Here is a 13,708-nt window from a genome sequence, read left to right as displayed (position 1 = left end):
AGCCATGAGCTGTCAACAGCTCCATGTGACAAGGGCTATTGAATGCCTTTGCCCCTCCATGTTGGAATGCTGCCTAGCTCAGTCCTGTGCAGGCCTTGGGTAGCAGCCATAGCTGCTTGAGTTCACTCCTCAGCCATTTTGATAGGTCCAGAGGACACTGTTTCACCTCCCTGGCCTGTGTCTTTTGCTCTCTTTTCTGTGACTGTTCCTAAGACTGAGAGCAAAGGTGAAACAGACATTACCACCTGCTCCCTTCTTTCCCTTTCTCTTGTTTCTCCATGATTTTTTGTTTTGTTTTGATTTGATACAGAGTTTCCGACTTCTTTGGAACTGTCTGTAGGTCAGGCTGGCCTTGATTCCCCATCTTCCCGTGCCTCCACGCCGGTACCACCATACCTCGTTCTGTTTCTCCATGTTTCATACAGTTTGGATTTAGTCTCTGTATCAGTTTCCTAGGGCTGCTGTAAGAAAATATCACAGGCTGAATGGCTTAAGGAACAGAAAGTTGTTGTTCCACAGGTGTAGCGTCTATGCCTAAAATGACGGCCCTGACTGAGGCAGTCACTTCCTCCTGAGCACCCAGCAAAGATATATTCAGATGTGTCTGTCCCCTCGGCCTGTGTGTGGCCATCTTCATATCCACCTGGTGTTTCCCCTATATGCATGTCTGAATTTCTTCTCTTTATAAGGACATCTATCATGTTGGATTATGTCCCATCCTAATGACCTCATTTTAAATAACTTCCATTACCCATGACCCTAGGCACTTCCACACTCTGGGGCACCCAGCTGAGCTCTGACAGTTTCCTGATAGTCTAACTCCTTCCCCTAAGTCCCCTATGCTTTGGTTGGAAAGTTGATTGCCTTTTTTTGCTTGTTTTGTTTTCTTTTTTCAAGATGGAGTTTCTCTGTGTAGCCCTGACTATCCTAGAGCTAGCTCTGTAGATCAGGCTGGCCTTGAAATCAGGGATTGTCCTGCCTCTGCCTCCTGAGCGCTAAGATTAAAGGTGTGCACCACCACTGCCTGGTTCCGCTGGTTGTCTTAAGACACTGCAGGCAACCCCTACCAGCCTTGGTCCAGTACTATCTTGAGGCAGAAGCTGAGGGTCCTTTGGGGACAAGCAGACTATATGTGAGGGGAAGGACTTGTCAAGATGGCCTGTAAGGGACACACAACAGGTGCCTTCCTCAAACAAAATAAGTGAGGCATCTGTGAAATGGTCTCCTCAGGCAGAGCCTGCTCTGTGCCCAGGATATGTGTGGAGGATGTGCTCTGTGGAGGCGGTCCACACCATTTTCTAGGTCCACTAAAATGTCATTGCAGATCCCAGAGGGGAACTGAGACCACCTTTTGCTCATGAGCACATGTCCTCCAGTTTGTTGTTGTTTGTTTGTTTGTTTGTTTGTTTGTTTGTTTGAGACAGGGTCTCTCTGTGTAGCCTTCACTGTCCTGGAACTTGCTCTGTAGACCAGGCTGGCCTCGAACTCAGAGACTGCCCTGCATCTGCCTCTTTAGTCCTGGAATTAGAGGCATGAGCACCCTCCAGGTTTTTTTTTTTTTTAACAAAGTGATGTCCCATGCTTTCTACACTGATGAAGAAAGCCTGCGTGCTTCCATACCAAGGCACACATGCAAAGGTCAGAGGACAATTTGCCAATACCAGTCCTCTCCCACCACATGGGTCCTGAACTCAGGTCATTGGGCTTGGCGGTAAGTGCCTTACTCACTGAGCTATCTGGCTGGTTCAGTCTTCCAGGTTTATAAATGGTCCAACCATGAAGACATCAAGGCATGCTTATAAGAATAAGGGGGAAGTCCTTGGGAGACACTGAGAGACTACCTTTCTAGATGGACTTGAGTCTTTCCTAGCCCCTGGTTTAGAATGGGACATTTGCTTATCTAGGAACTATTGTGAACTAAAAGCTGTAAGAAAAAAAAAAGTAAAAGTCACCAGAGGTCAAAAATAGAAATGTGGGGGTGTTAGGAGGTAGGGCTGAACTTTTTCCTCCCCTGCCTTGGCAAGCACTGTACTGCCCAGATGCCTTCCCAGTCCAAGAAATGAAACATTTAGCTTCACGGATCAATAATAGAAAAAGCATTTGACCTACTGTGTGACCTACTACGTGACAACACATTCATGCAACCTTTCAGCCTTCCACATGAATATGCTCATTTTGTTCTCGTTACTCAGTCGCTTGGTCTTCTTGACATGGGGTCTCACTATGTAGTACGGGTTGGCTGTAAACGTCCAATGTCCCTTCCTCAGTAGCATCCTAAGTGCTGGGATTACTTCCCCAACCCAGGCTTCTTAAATGTTAATCTTCACCACTTCTTAGGTCATATATTCAAGCATTCAAAGTGTGCTTTTCAGTGTTAGTTATGTGTTGAACACTGCTCATATATCCATTTTTATAAAACAAAAAGATTAACTGCAATGACAGAGGTCGTATAGCTGGGGATGGATTTGTACATTCATGGCCATTGTGTTACCAATCCCCAGATGCACTAAGTCCCATTTTATGTTTTGAACAACTTAACGTTATCCAGTGCCTACAGTCTCCTATCTCCTGATTGACTCAGCATTAAATCTAAGCCAAATCTTACTCGGGTTCTTGTTTCTCAAAAACATAGGTCCTCGTGCCCCTGCCAACATTCAAGTCTTCTTTGACAGCGGGGCCCTAAAGGCTTCTGTTTCATGGACCCCGTCAGAAGGAGCATTCAACTACACTGTGGTGGCATGGAGCGGTTCTTCCCAGCGGAGCTGCAGCACAGCTCTCAGCTCCTGTAGCATCGGTTCCTTGCAGTGTGGAACAGAGTACCTGATTTCTGTCTCAGCAAACAACGATGCTGGGTGCAGCAAGTCCTCCTCTGCACCCACCCTGAAGACTGGTACGTGAGAAAAAGGAAAACCCTGCAGTGTTGGTGATCAGAGTGGCCGCCACAAGTCCCCAGCAAGGTCCTGGAACAGGCTGGTCTCAGCTGGGCATAGCCTGCTCTAAGCTGGGCGCACATTTATACTACTAACAATTAGGAGGTGGAAGCAGGAGGATTGCCATGAGTTTGAAGCCAGCCGGGGCTCATACTAAATACAAAGCCAGTCAGGGCTATATGGCAAGAACTTGTCTCTAAAACAGAAAAGAAAGGCTGTCAAGATGGTTTAGTGGGGAAAGGTGCTTGCTGCAAGAGCCTGAGTTTGATCCAGGGATCTACACAAAGGTAGAAGGAAAGGAGACCAACTCTACAGAGCTAGCTGTATCTGCCTACCCTCTCCTGCCACATCACACACACACACACACACACACACACACACACACACACACACACACACCAAAACGAAGAAAAAACAAGCTAATTCTGGTCTAAATGAAGGTATTGAGCCGGGGACTTTGAGGATTGGACAGTACGGATGGAGAAGCACGTATTGTACACTGCAAAAAGCACTTCTTTGACTGTCCACAAGCTTGGCCTCTAGCCTGGTCTTTCACTGAGTCCTTTTCCTCTTTCTCTTGTTTTGTTCTTTGCTATTTAGTTCTACTTTTGGAGACACAGTGTCACATTGCTGCCCGGGTTGGTTCTGAATCCCAGGGCTCAAGAGAACTTACATGAGCTGGGGCCAAGGGATTCATCACCATAACCAGCTTGCTTTTTTAATTTTTAAAGTTTTGAAAACTCTAAGATCCAGTTTGTTATTTCCAGCTCTGTGCAGTACAAGTAGCTAACTGTGAGTATGTGTGTGTATATGTGTCTGTGTGTGTATGTGTCTGTGTATATATGTATATATGTGTGTGTCTCTGTGTGTATGTGTGCCTATGTGTGTGTATGTGTGTGTATATATATGTGTGTGTGTGTGTGTGTCTATGTGTGTTTTATGTGTTGTATGTTTGTGTCTCTGTGTGTGTCTGTATGTGTGTGTCTCTGTGTGTGTGTGTGTGCATATGTATGTCTGTGTGTATGTGTGGGTGTGGGTGTGTTTTATGTATGTGTACATATGTGTGTGTGTGCATATGTGGGGATGTGTGTTTTATGTCTGGTATGTATGTGTGTATATGTGTGCATCTGTGTGTTTGTGTACGTGTGTGTCTATTTGTGTGGCTGTGTATGTGTGTGGGTGTGTATGTGTTTTATATGTTGTATGTATGTGTGGTGCATGCATGTAGGTGTGAAGATACCTGCAGCCATGTGTGCACCCATGCAGGCCAGGACATCAGGTATTCTCCCCGTCACTCTCTGTCTTCTTACCTGACAGACTCAGCCATTTCCCACTGAACCAAAAGCACACTGGAAGATCTGCCTGTCTCCATCCACCCACAGTGGGATCACACACATATGTAGCCATACTCAATTTTTCACGTGTCTTCTAGGGGTTTGAACTTGGGTCCTCATGGCTAAAGAGAATACTGTAACTCATTAAGCCATCTCTCCTGTCCCTAACGGGCTCTTCTTGGCATGTTTCATGACAAAGGCTTGGTAGGAGCTGTTTTCAAAACTAAACGATGGGAGATTTCTAGATCTAAATGTGTCTAAGTATTTCCCCGATTTTTTTTCCTTGTTGGAGATGTAAATTCATATTCGTGCAGGTTTGCTGCTGCATTTAGAAGCGTTTATGTGTCTGGAGAATCGGAACTGACATTTAATGGGATCTACTACATCTCAAGCACCATAACTACATCACTTAACTCTGAGGATAATTTTGTGAGCTCTCTCTTTTCATTTACTTGTTTTTCGCTTATTTCATCTTTCTTGTTTGTTTATTTGTTTAAGACAGGGTCTAGTGAAGCTTATGCTGGCTACAAACTCACAATTATGGCTGAGTCTGGCCTTGCTGTCCTGGTCCTCCAGTTTCCATCTTCCTTGCGCTACAAGTACAAATCATCATGTCCAGTTTATCTCTTCCTTTTAGATACAGAAGCTGACTGAAGCTCAGGGAGGCTGGAGGCCGTTTGCTTCAGTGCACACCGACAATAAGAGGCACAGCTAAGACCTGAGCCCAAGCTTGCCTGACTGCAAATCCTCTGGGCCGAGACAATGTAACAATGTCTACTCTATTCAACTGTCAGAGTTAGGACACTGTAAGGTAAAAGGGATTCTGAACAGAGGACTGGAGCTCTACAACCTGGTGTCCTCTCCTCCACAAGGGAAAGAAATGTAGTCAAACTCTCAGTCTACGGCTTCTCAGAGTTGTGTTAAATTTAAGGTCACCAGTACAAGCTTGGTGAATAGACGTCTCTTTTGACAATTACAGGTTTGTGTAGCAGGTACAATGAAAGCCATTCTCAAGAAGGAGTAACTGAGGATGGAGGAAAAGATAAGAAACACTTCAAAGACATAGTCAATCTGAGTCACTTATTTCATGCAGGAGAGAACGTCCTGCATTTTTAAAATGTGGATGCACATCAAGAACACCTAGGGAAATGTTCATAAAACCCAAATACCCAGATCCTACCAAGATAATTGGATTGGGATTTCTGGGAATAGAATCCAGAAAGAATAGTCTTCAACAGCTGCCCAGTTGATGCTTACCATGTTGTCAGTGTTAGGGCCACTGAGAGACTCCCTCCAACTTTCAATTCCTGCCCTTATTGATCCATGAGGTACACTGTAGTGTGTATGACACAGTCAGTACTGTTCATGAGGAAACCTTGATTTATCAATAAAAGAGCTATGTTTTTTGAAAGCCCGTGGATTGAATGATGACCTTCGTTTGAAATCATTCTATCAGGAAACCTCATGCTGATCTTAGATAAAAGAAATATTTATTGTCTTGACACAGAAAACCAAGCACATTAGCCAAGGAAGTCCCATGTCTGTGGAAGAAATAGTTCAGCGTCTATTATCACCCACAGTGACACACTTTCTCTATCAAGGCCACACCTTCTCGAATGTGCCAACCCCTGATAACTAAGCATTCAAATATATGAGAGTATTGGGCCCTATTCAAACCTGCACATCCGACCTTTCTAGTTATGCTATCTGGGGCAACTCAGTTATCCTTGATGGGCTCCATTTTCCTCAATTGTAAAATGGTAATAATTATTGTGAGAATAAAAGAGTAGACTTCATCTCTAAATAAGGTGAAATCCACACTTTTTTTCCCCCTTATACAGAGTCTCTTCTAGGTAGTCCTGGCTGTCCTGGAGCTCACTACATAAACCAGGTTGGCCTCAAACTCAGAGGTCTTCCTGATTCTGCCTCCCAAGTGTTGGGATTAAAGGCATAAACCATCACCTGACACAATCCACATATCTTAAGTTGACTCCCAAATTCCCGTGGCATATGCTGGGAGTATAGGTTAGATGGTAAAGTGTCTGCCCGGCATGCACAAAGCCCTGGATTCAATTCCCAGTAACACAGAAAAAGCTGGTGTGGTGGTACATAACTATAATCCAAGCACCTAAGAAATGAGGATCAGAAGTTCAAGACCATCCTTGGATACCTAGTAAGTTTTCACGCAGCCTTGGATACATAAGACCTTACTTCAAGCAATGGCCTACTTTTTCAAATAACACTTGTTAATAAAAGAATCTGGGTAGGTCCCTGGTGTTTAGCATAGTCTTTGTTTGTATAAAAATATCTTCTAGTGTGTCCGGTACATGATTTTGCATGTTGTGCATCAAATTCATTCTGTTACAGGACTTGGAGCTGCTGATTTGGGTTGATTGGGCATCTCAGATAGCTGCCAAGATGCAAAGAAAGTCTCTTGCAATAGTCATTCAACTGCTCCGTTGTTTTGTTTTTTTAAATTGTTTCCTAGTTGCTTGTGCACCTGGACGGGTGATGATCCAGGAAGAGCCCCCTGGTCACTTGTCTGTGGCTTGGTCCAATGTGGAGCTGGGTGACTACTATGTGGCATTTGTGAAGAGCGATGACGGCTTGGAGGTACATTGCAATACCTCCCTTACCCAGTGCAACTTCTTGTCCGAGTGTGGCTTCACGTACTTCATTAGTGTGTTTGCCTACAACAAGGCAGGGCAGAGTCCTCTGGGCGACGTATTCAATTACACCACAGGTAAGTCATCTCTGATGCCGGGAAAGGGAGTTTTAAGTTCAGTAAGCCCAGTAGCAGGATGAACAACTTCTTGTATTTGCTGACTCACCATCTGGGGGTCACTCTACGATGAAGAATAGCCTAAATCCCTTGTCTCACATTCTTTCCAGAGTAGGGATGATTTGGTTTTGGAGACAAGTCTAATAAGAATGCGAGGGTGAGGCGGGAAAGTGGAGGGAGGGCGGGGATGCATGTGTTCAACCGTACTCTGAAATTCTACACAGTACTCAGGCCTGTTTGAGGTTCTGAAGGGGGTACAGTCCCTCCATTCCAGGAGCACAGTCCTTTCTTGGGAGCAGGATGATAGATGCGGTGGCCAAGATGCTCCGCACTGCAGAGGGCTTTTGAGTAGGACCCCTGAGATTAGGTCCGACTTGACCTGTGAGTTAGTCATACAGTAGGATGATGATGTGTGTCCGCCACTGCGAATGGGACGGATATTAACAATATAGGTGGAAAAGACTTGGCATGTGATGGAGCGGAATGTAAATATTTTATCTGCATTATTATTATGTCATTATTAGCATCTGTTATCTTGGTAGCCATCACTGCCCTCCTCCTTTACGCTTGCCTCTTACAGAAGTGATTGTGCTCTGTTTGTCTCTCTGGCATCAATGCTCATCACGGTGTGGTTGGCACAGAGAGATGCTAGGTCTTTGAAGAATGGTTGAGTGAGTGTCTTTGAAATGAATTGTTTACAGAATATTATAATTCTAAAATGTGCTAAGGGTGGATTATGATAAATTTTACCAGGGTGAGGGAGATAAGTAATTGGTGTTTTGGGAATTTAGAGAAGGTTGTCAACAAGGCCTCAAGAGCACAGGAGTGGCCTAGAACTGGAGTTCAAGAATGGATGGAATGTAGGCGGGCAAGAACACCAGAGATATTGAAAGCGGTGCTAGGTGTCTGTCGGTGGGGTTCTTTGGGGCCTCCCCTAAGATTTACTAATACACTTATCAACTCTGTGCACTCCTTCCCCATCCTTATCTGATTTAGTGTCTAGGTGGACTGACAGGACTTGAGGACTCAGGTTCAGCATGACTTTTATCAAACAAAAGGGATCAGATTCTCTAGCAGAGAGACCAAAAGTCTTCCAGGCATAGAGAATCGAGAGCACAGGTCGGGTGCAGACCTGAGAGGTCTGCTGCTCCCTTGGAGACAATGGTGAGGATTTGCCCCAGGTGCGGTGAGAATCAGGTCAAGGTTGGGGCTGACCAGTCGGTCCTCTTGCAGTCATTTAGGAGGACAGTAGCAGAGGGTCTGGTCATGGGGAGGTTAAGACTCGATCCCCCTGGTGGCTCCTGTAATGACCTTGGTCTCCTCTGCTTTCAGCTCCTTGTTGTCCTAGTGACATTAGCCCAGTGTTGGTGTCCAGTGACAGGGTGGAGATTGCCTGGTCTCCTGTGCGTGGTGCTGAACTCTATGAAACCAAGGCCATAGCTGGATACAGCGTTGTGGCGTGCAACGACACTGCTCCTGCTTGCACTCTCTCTGCTTTGGATTGTGACACCAAGTACAATGTCACAGTGTATTCCTTCAGTGAGGTCCGGGGCAGCAATCTGTCATGCTCTTCCCACTTTATCACAACAGGTACTGTAGGCCATCACTCACTGATGTCTCCATTGTCACCCTTGCTCTATGCCTCAGAATGGCTATGCAGCCAGGTCTACAGAAAAAGGGGCTGGGGAGGGGGCTCAGCTCTTGAGAGTGTTTACTATTCCTGCAGGGGATATAAGTTCAGGTGCCAGAACCCACATCAGGAGGTTTACAACCTCCTGTAACTACGTCCAGCTCCAGTGATCTGATGCCCTCTTCTAGCCTCTGTGGGCACTGCATGCATGTGTCCAAACCCACACTCAAGACAGAGGCAGAGAAGAAACTGTGGAAAGACGGTAACAGAGGAGCTCATGGAGAGTGAGGGTGGTTCTGGCCTAGTTACCAACCCCAGCTATTGGGTTCCTTTTGCCTGGAGACTGCCTGCCTGCACGCCAGGAGGTGTGCAGGTGTTTATCTTGGATATTATTTGAGGTTTTAAAGTTCAAAATGCTCCATTTTTCCAGTTGGCCCAAGGCTGCAGGAACCTAATGCTCTCTGCCAACATCAACAGTTTTCTGAGGAAAGGTTCTGTGAATCTGACCTGTGTACATGTATGCTTGAAAACTGTGGTTTGGGGTTTTTTGTAAGAATATTATTTAATTTTTCACAATGTCATACATACATGATATATTTTATCACTCTGTTATCGTCCTCTTTCAATCCCTTCCCTCCATCAGGTAGTGTTTTAAAAAAATAAAGCAAACTTAGCTTACCCCCTCTCCTTTTGAGATAGGTCTCTTTAACCTAGGGTTGCCTTAAACTCACAGAAATCCTCTTGCTTCAGCTTACAGAGACTAGGATTGTAGGCATGGCATAAGCCACCATATTTGGTTCCATTTCAATGTATTCTTTATTTTTTTTGAAGTGGGTCTTATAAAGCCCAGGTTTCTTAGGCTCACTGTGTAGCCAAAGATGATTCCTGGTCCTCCTGCCTCTCCCTCCCAAATGCTGGGACTCAAGGCCTGGGTTTCCCAGCCTAGTTTATACAGTGCTGGGAACAAAACCCAGGACTTCGTGAATGCTAGGCAGGTCCTCTACCTACTGATCCATACCCTACAGCCCTGATGGTCGTTTTGCTAGATGTAGAAGGGAGCAAGTAGAAGAATACATTTGAGACCAAATGGCACATGGGGTATATTTGACTCCGATGTTTTAATTACTAATCTAATACTTCTTAGCTCCTTGCAGTCCTGAAATAAAAAATATTTCGAAGGATGCATTCTCTATGATCAATGTGCACTGGCGGTCGACTAATGAAGGAGCCACTTACACAGTGACGGCCCAGGGGAAGAAGGGGTTGTTCCGGTGCAGCAGCACAGGGGAGACCTGCAGGATGGGGGGCCTGCCCTGCGGCTCCGTGTTCTCTGTCACTGCTGTGGCCGAAACTCAGGCAGGAAAGAGCCTACCCAGCTACAGTGTGCCCCTGGAGACAGGTACGTAGCAACATCAACCCGGTGAGTCCTTAGGAATTGCTTTAAGGCATGAATTTTATTTAATCTGCCCCAAATATGATGAAAATGCAATGTCCGGTGTCCTTTCAAAGAGCCCCAGTCTTAGAGGAAAAAAACTTTTGACATTTTACATGTTTTATAAACATATTGTCAGAAGCCCCCTGTCTTGCCAACGTTCACTTCAAAGGAACAAAACACTGGCCCTAGAGAAACATTCCTTAGAGTTGATATTCTCCCAAGACACTGTCAAAACAGCTAACAAGAAACCAAAGGAGCTTATTTACTACTCATGTCTCTGGTTGAGCCCTTCCAAATTTCTCTCTAAAAACCACTTTCTGAGTTTAGTGTCTAGGGCTGGACAGACAGGCCAGTGGTTTAAAGGCATTTACTGCTCTTGGAGAGGACTTGAGTTAAGCTCCAAGCACCTAAATCCAGGGGCAAACAACAATGTGCAACTCTAGCTTCAGGGATCCAACGCCCTCTTCTGGCCTTCATGGAGAACTACACTCATGCACACTCGCGCGCGCGTGCGCGCGTGCGCGCGCACACACACACACACACGCACACACACACACGCACACACGCTTAAAATAAAATAAATATTTTTAAAAAGTGCTTTCTGGATTTAGCTTCCTAATCAGCAAGAAGCAGGTAATGCTCTTACAGGGTAGTTGAGAGCTCTTATCTAAGTTACAAAACACTTAATTCTGTGCCTGATACGTATGGCGCGACCCCCATTACAGAAATCTCTTATTGATTAAGAACACTGTATTTGAAAAAACATTTAGGAAACAGGTGTGGTGGTGCACACCTTTAATCCCAGCACCAAGGAGGCAGACATAGGTGCATTTCTATGAGTTCGAGGCCATCTTGTCCTAAAATAGTATTCCAGACAATCCAAGAGCTACGCAATGAGACCCTGCTCAACATCACCCCAAGACATTTGGCAAACCACTTACATTAATACGGATATTATTAGCATTGGGAGAGTGCCTGCCAAGCACATGAGAAGTCCTGGTGTGATTGTCTATACACATAGTCCTAGCATTCAGGAGGTGAAGGCAGGAAGATCAGAAGTTTAACGTTATCTAAAGATACATGTAGAGTTCAAGGCTAGCCCACATGAGTCTGTTAAAAAAAAAAAAAGAATTGGGAGAGACAGCATATAATCCAAACCTGTCATAGGGTGCTGCATCCCACATATAGCTGGTATATTATAAGATACATCAAAGGGTAGAGACAAAGGAAATTTTAAATTTAAAAAAGTATGAGAAACTTAGGATTCTGAGTAAAACATGAGCAAAACCCTATTCTTTTTACTGTTTACTTATTATTGTGTGTGAGTGTGCATGGATAATGGAGGAGCGTGTGAGCCTGCCACAGCATGCACATGGGAGTCAGAGGACTGTGAGTAAGTTCTGCTTCCACCGAGCATTCCCGGGGACTGACCTCAAGTGGTCAGACTTGCTCATCAAGTGCTTTTCCCAAAGTAAAACCCCAAGTCCTCTTGTTGGTTAATTTTCATGAGTCATCTATGGAATAGAACTGTGGAATAGACTTAAATTCTTCTCCCCTCCCCCTCTCTCTTTCCCCCCATTTTAGTGCCCTGCTGTCCAGCTGGTCTGACAGCAGCTCAGGTCACCCAGTCTATAATCAACGTGAGCTGGACCATTGGGGCAGTGGCTCAAACCTATGTGACAGTGCTGGAGTCATACATCGGACAGTCTAAGTGCCACACCCATCAAAACCACTGCCTTCTAGGATGCATCGCGTGTGGCATCAACTACACGGTGGCATTAAAAGCCATTAGTCCCACAGGACTGACCGCAGACTGTGCCTACCAGAGTTATTCTTCTAGTAAGTCAATTCTAAACATCAGCTCTTGAGTGTTGCCATCTTAACCACTCACTGTTCTACTGCTGTGAAGAAATACCATGACCAGGCAAGTCTTCTGTTTGGTTGGTTTGGGCTTTGTTTTGTTTTTAAGACAGGATTTCTCTATGCATCCCTGGCTGACCTGGAACTCCCTCTGTAGACAAGGCTGGCCTCAACTTCAGAGTTATGCCTACCTCTGCCTACCAAATGCTAGGATTAAAAAGATAACTCTTAAAAAAGAAAGCATTTAACTGGGGACTTGCTTACGGCTTTAGAGGGTTAGTCTGTAGTCATCATGATGAGAAGTGGACAGGTATGGTGCTGGAGCAGTACCTGGGAGCTTTACATGTTCACATAAAGGCAATAAGGAGAGGGGAGGGTCTGATGAGGGTTTTTGAAATCTGAAAGCCCACCCTCCAGTAACACATATCCAATAACAAAGGAGGCCACGCCTCCTAATCTTTCCCAAACTATTCCACCAACTGGGGACCAAGCATTCAAATATACCAGGCTATGGGAGACATTCTCATTCAAACCACTAAAATTGCTAAGAATTCCATGATGACTGATCCAGATCCAATCCTTCCTTCCCATTTAAAAAGATGGTGCATCTCTACCCAGCTTCCCTCAAATGCGGATTACTTTCTTAGCATGTGTGGAGTGGGGCACACTTGATGTTCGATGTCATTCGCAATCACTCATCACCTTATTAATTTGTTTATTTACTTATTTTCTGGTTTTTGAGACAGGGTTTCTCCATGTCGCCCTGGCTATCCTGGAACTTGCTCTGTAGACCACTCTGTTCTCAAATTTGTAGAGATCCACCTGCCTCTGCCTCCCAAGTGCTGGGATTAAAGGTGTGCACCACCACCTCCAGTCCTCTCCACCTTAGCTTTTGGACATAAAATCCCTCATCGAATCTAGAACTCACTGATTTGGCTAGATTGACCGGCCACCAAGCACCAGCAATGGTCTTGTCTCACCCTCACTTGTGCTAGTAACATAGGCACATGCCATCCTGGTGACATAGTGCCCGGTGTTTGTGTGAGCGCTGGAACTCACACTCAAGTCTTCATCACGCCTGGAAAGCACTTCCCTGACGGAGCCATCACCTCAGCCCCATTTATGCAGATTACTTCCTGTCATAGTTACAATTCTCTTTGACTTAGAACTCCAAAGTTCAGAGGTTTCTGTCAGTAGTTAGTCCATGGCTCCCCCTGGTAAAGAGGCTGTTATATGTTTCCTGAAGGGGTAGTTCTGTATGACAGAGAGACCTGTAGTGAAGGGTAACTCAGGTCTGTGCTCTCCCTCTCCCTCTCCCCCTCCCCGCCTCCTCCCCCTTCCTGTTCCCTCCCCCTTTCTTACTCTCTCTCTCTCTTTTATTCCCCCTCCTCCTCCCCCTCTCTCCCCTCCCTCCCCCTCCCCCACCCCTCCCTCTCTAACCACTCTAGCAGCTCCTCCTAACGTTTCTCATTTCAGCAGTTTGGACAGAGTAAATGCCTCTTTCCACACCATCGTTCCTTGCCCTCCACAACCGCCAAGCCATCCCTGCATGAGGGAAGAACCAGCAGGCAGAGCCAGCTAGCACAGACTTCCTCTTACACGATTCTAACCTGCTGAGGCAGCTGCGTGAAGAGCTGTTTTGAAAAAGCTCCAGAGACTGCCTCCAAACTAGGGGAGAAATCACATGGTGGTCATTAGCTGCCTCTTCCTGGGCCTGGGACAGTGGGGCTAAAATAC

At 45.6% G+C, this 13,708-nt stretch overlaps 1 protein-coding gene across 2 annotated transcripts in view; it reads left to right on the top strand.

Annotated features, from left to right (window-relative positions):
* The window catches only part of Fndc7 (fibronectin type III domain containing 7), a 36,971-nt gene that overhangs the window by 11,368 nt on the left and 11,895 nt on the right, over positions 1-13,708 (top strand). For both annotated transcript variants that reach the window (XM_087624779.1, NM_001107717.2), the window contains 5 exon segments: positions 2,633-2,890; positions 6,753-7,007; positions 8,379-8,636; positions 9,821-10,075; positions 11,696-11,950. In XM_087624779.1, coding sequence (XP_087480905.1) covers positions 2,633-2,890; positions 6,753-7,007; positions 8,379-8,636; positions 9,821-10,075; positions 11,696-11,950 — 1,281 coding nt within the window.

This window comes from Rattus norvegicus, chromosome 2 (genome assembly GCF_021556685.1).
Source record: "Rattus norvegicus strain SHRSP/BbbUtx chromosome 2, alternate assembly SHRSP_T2T, whole genome shotgun sequence".
Taxonomy (NCBI): Eukaryota; Metazoa; Chordata; class Mammalia; order Rodentia; family Muridae; genus Rattus; species Rattus norvegicus.
Note: the sequence above shows the minus strand (reverse complement) of the source record. Positions and strands in the feature narration are given on the sequence as shown.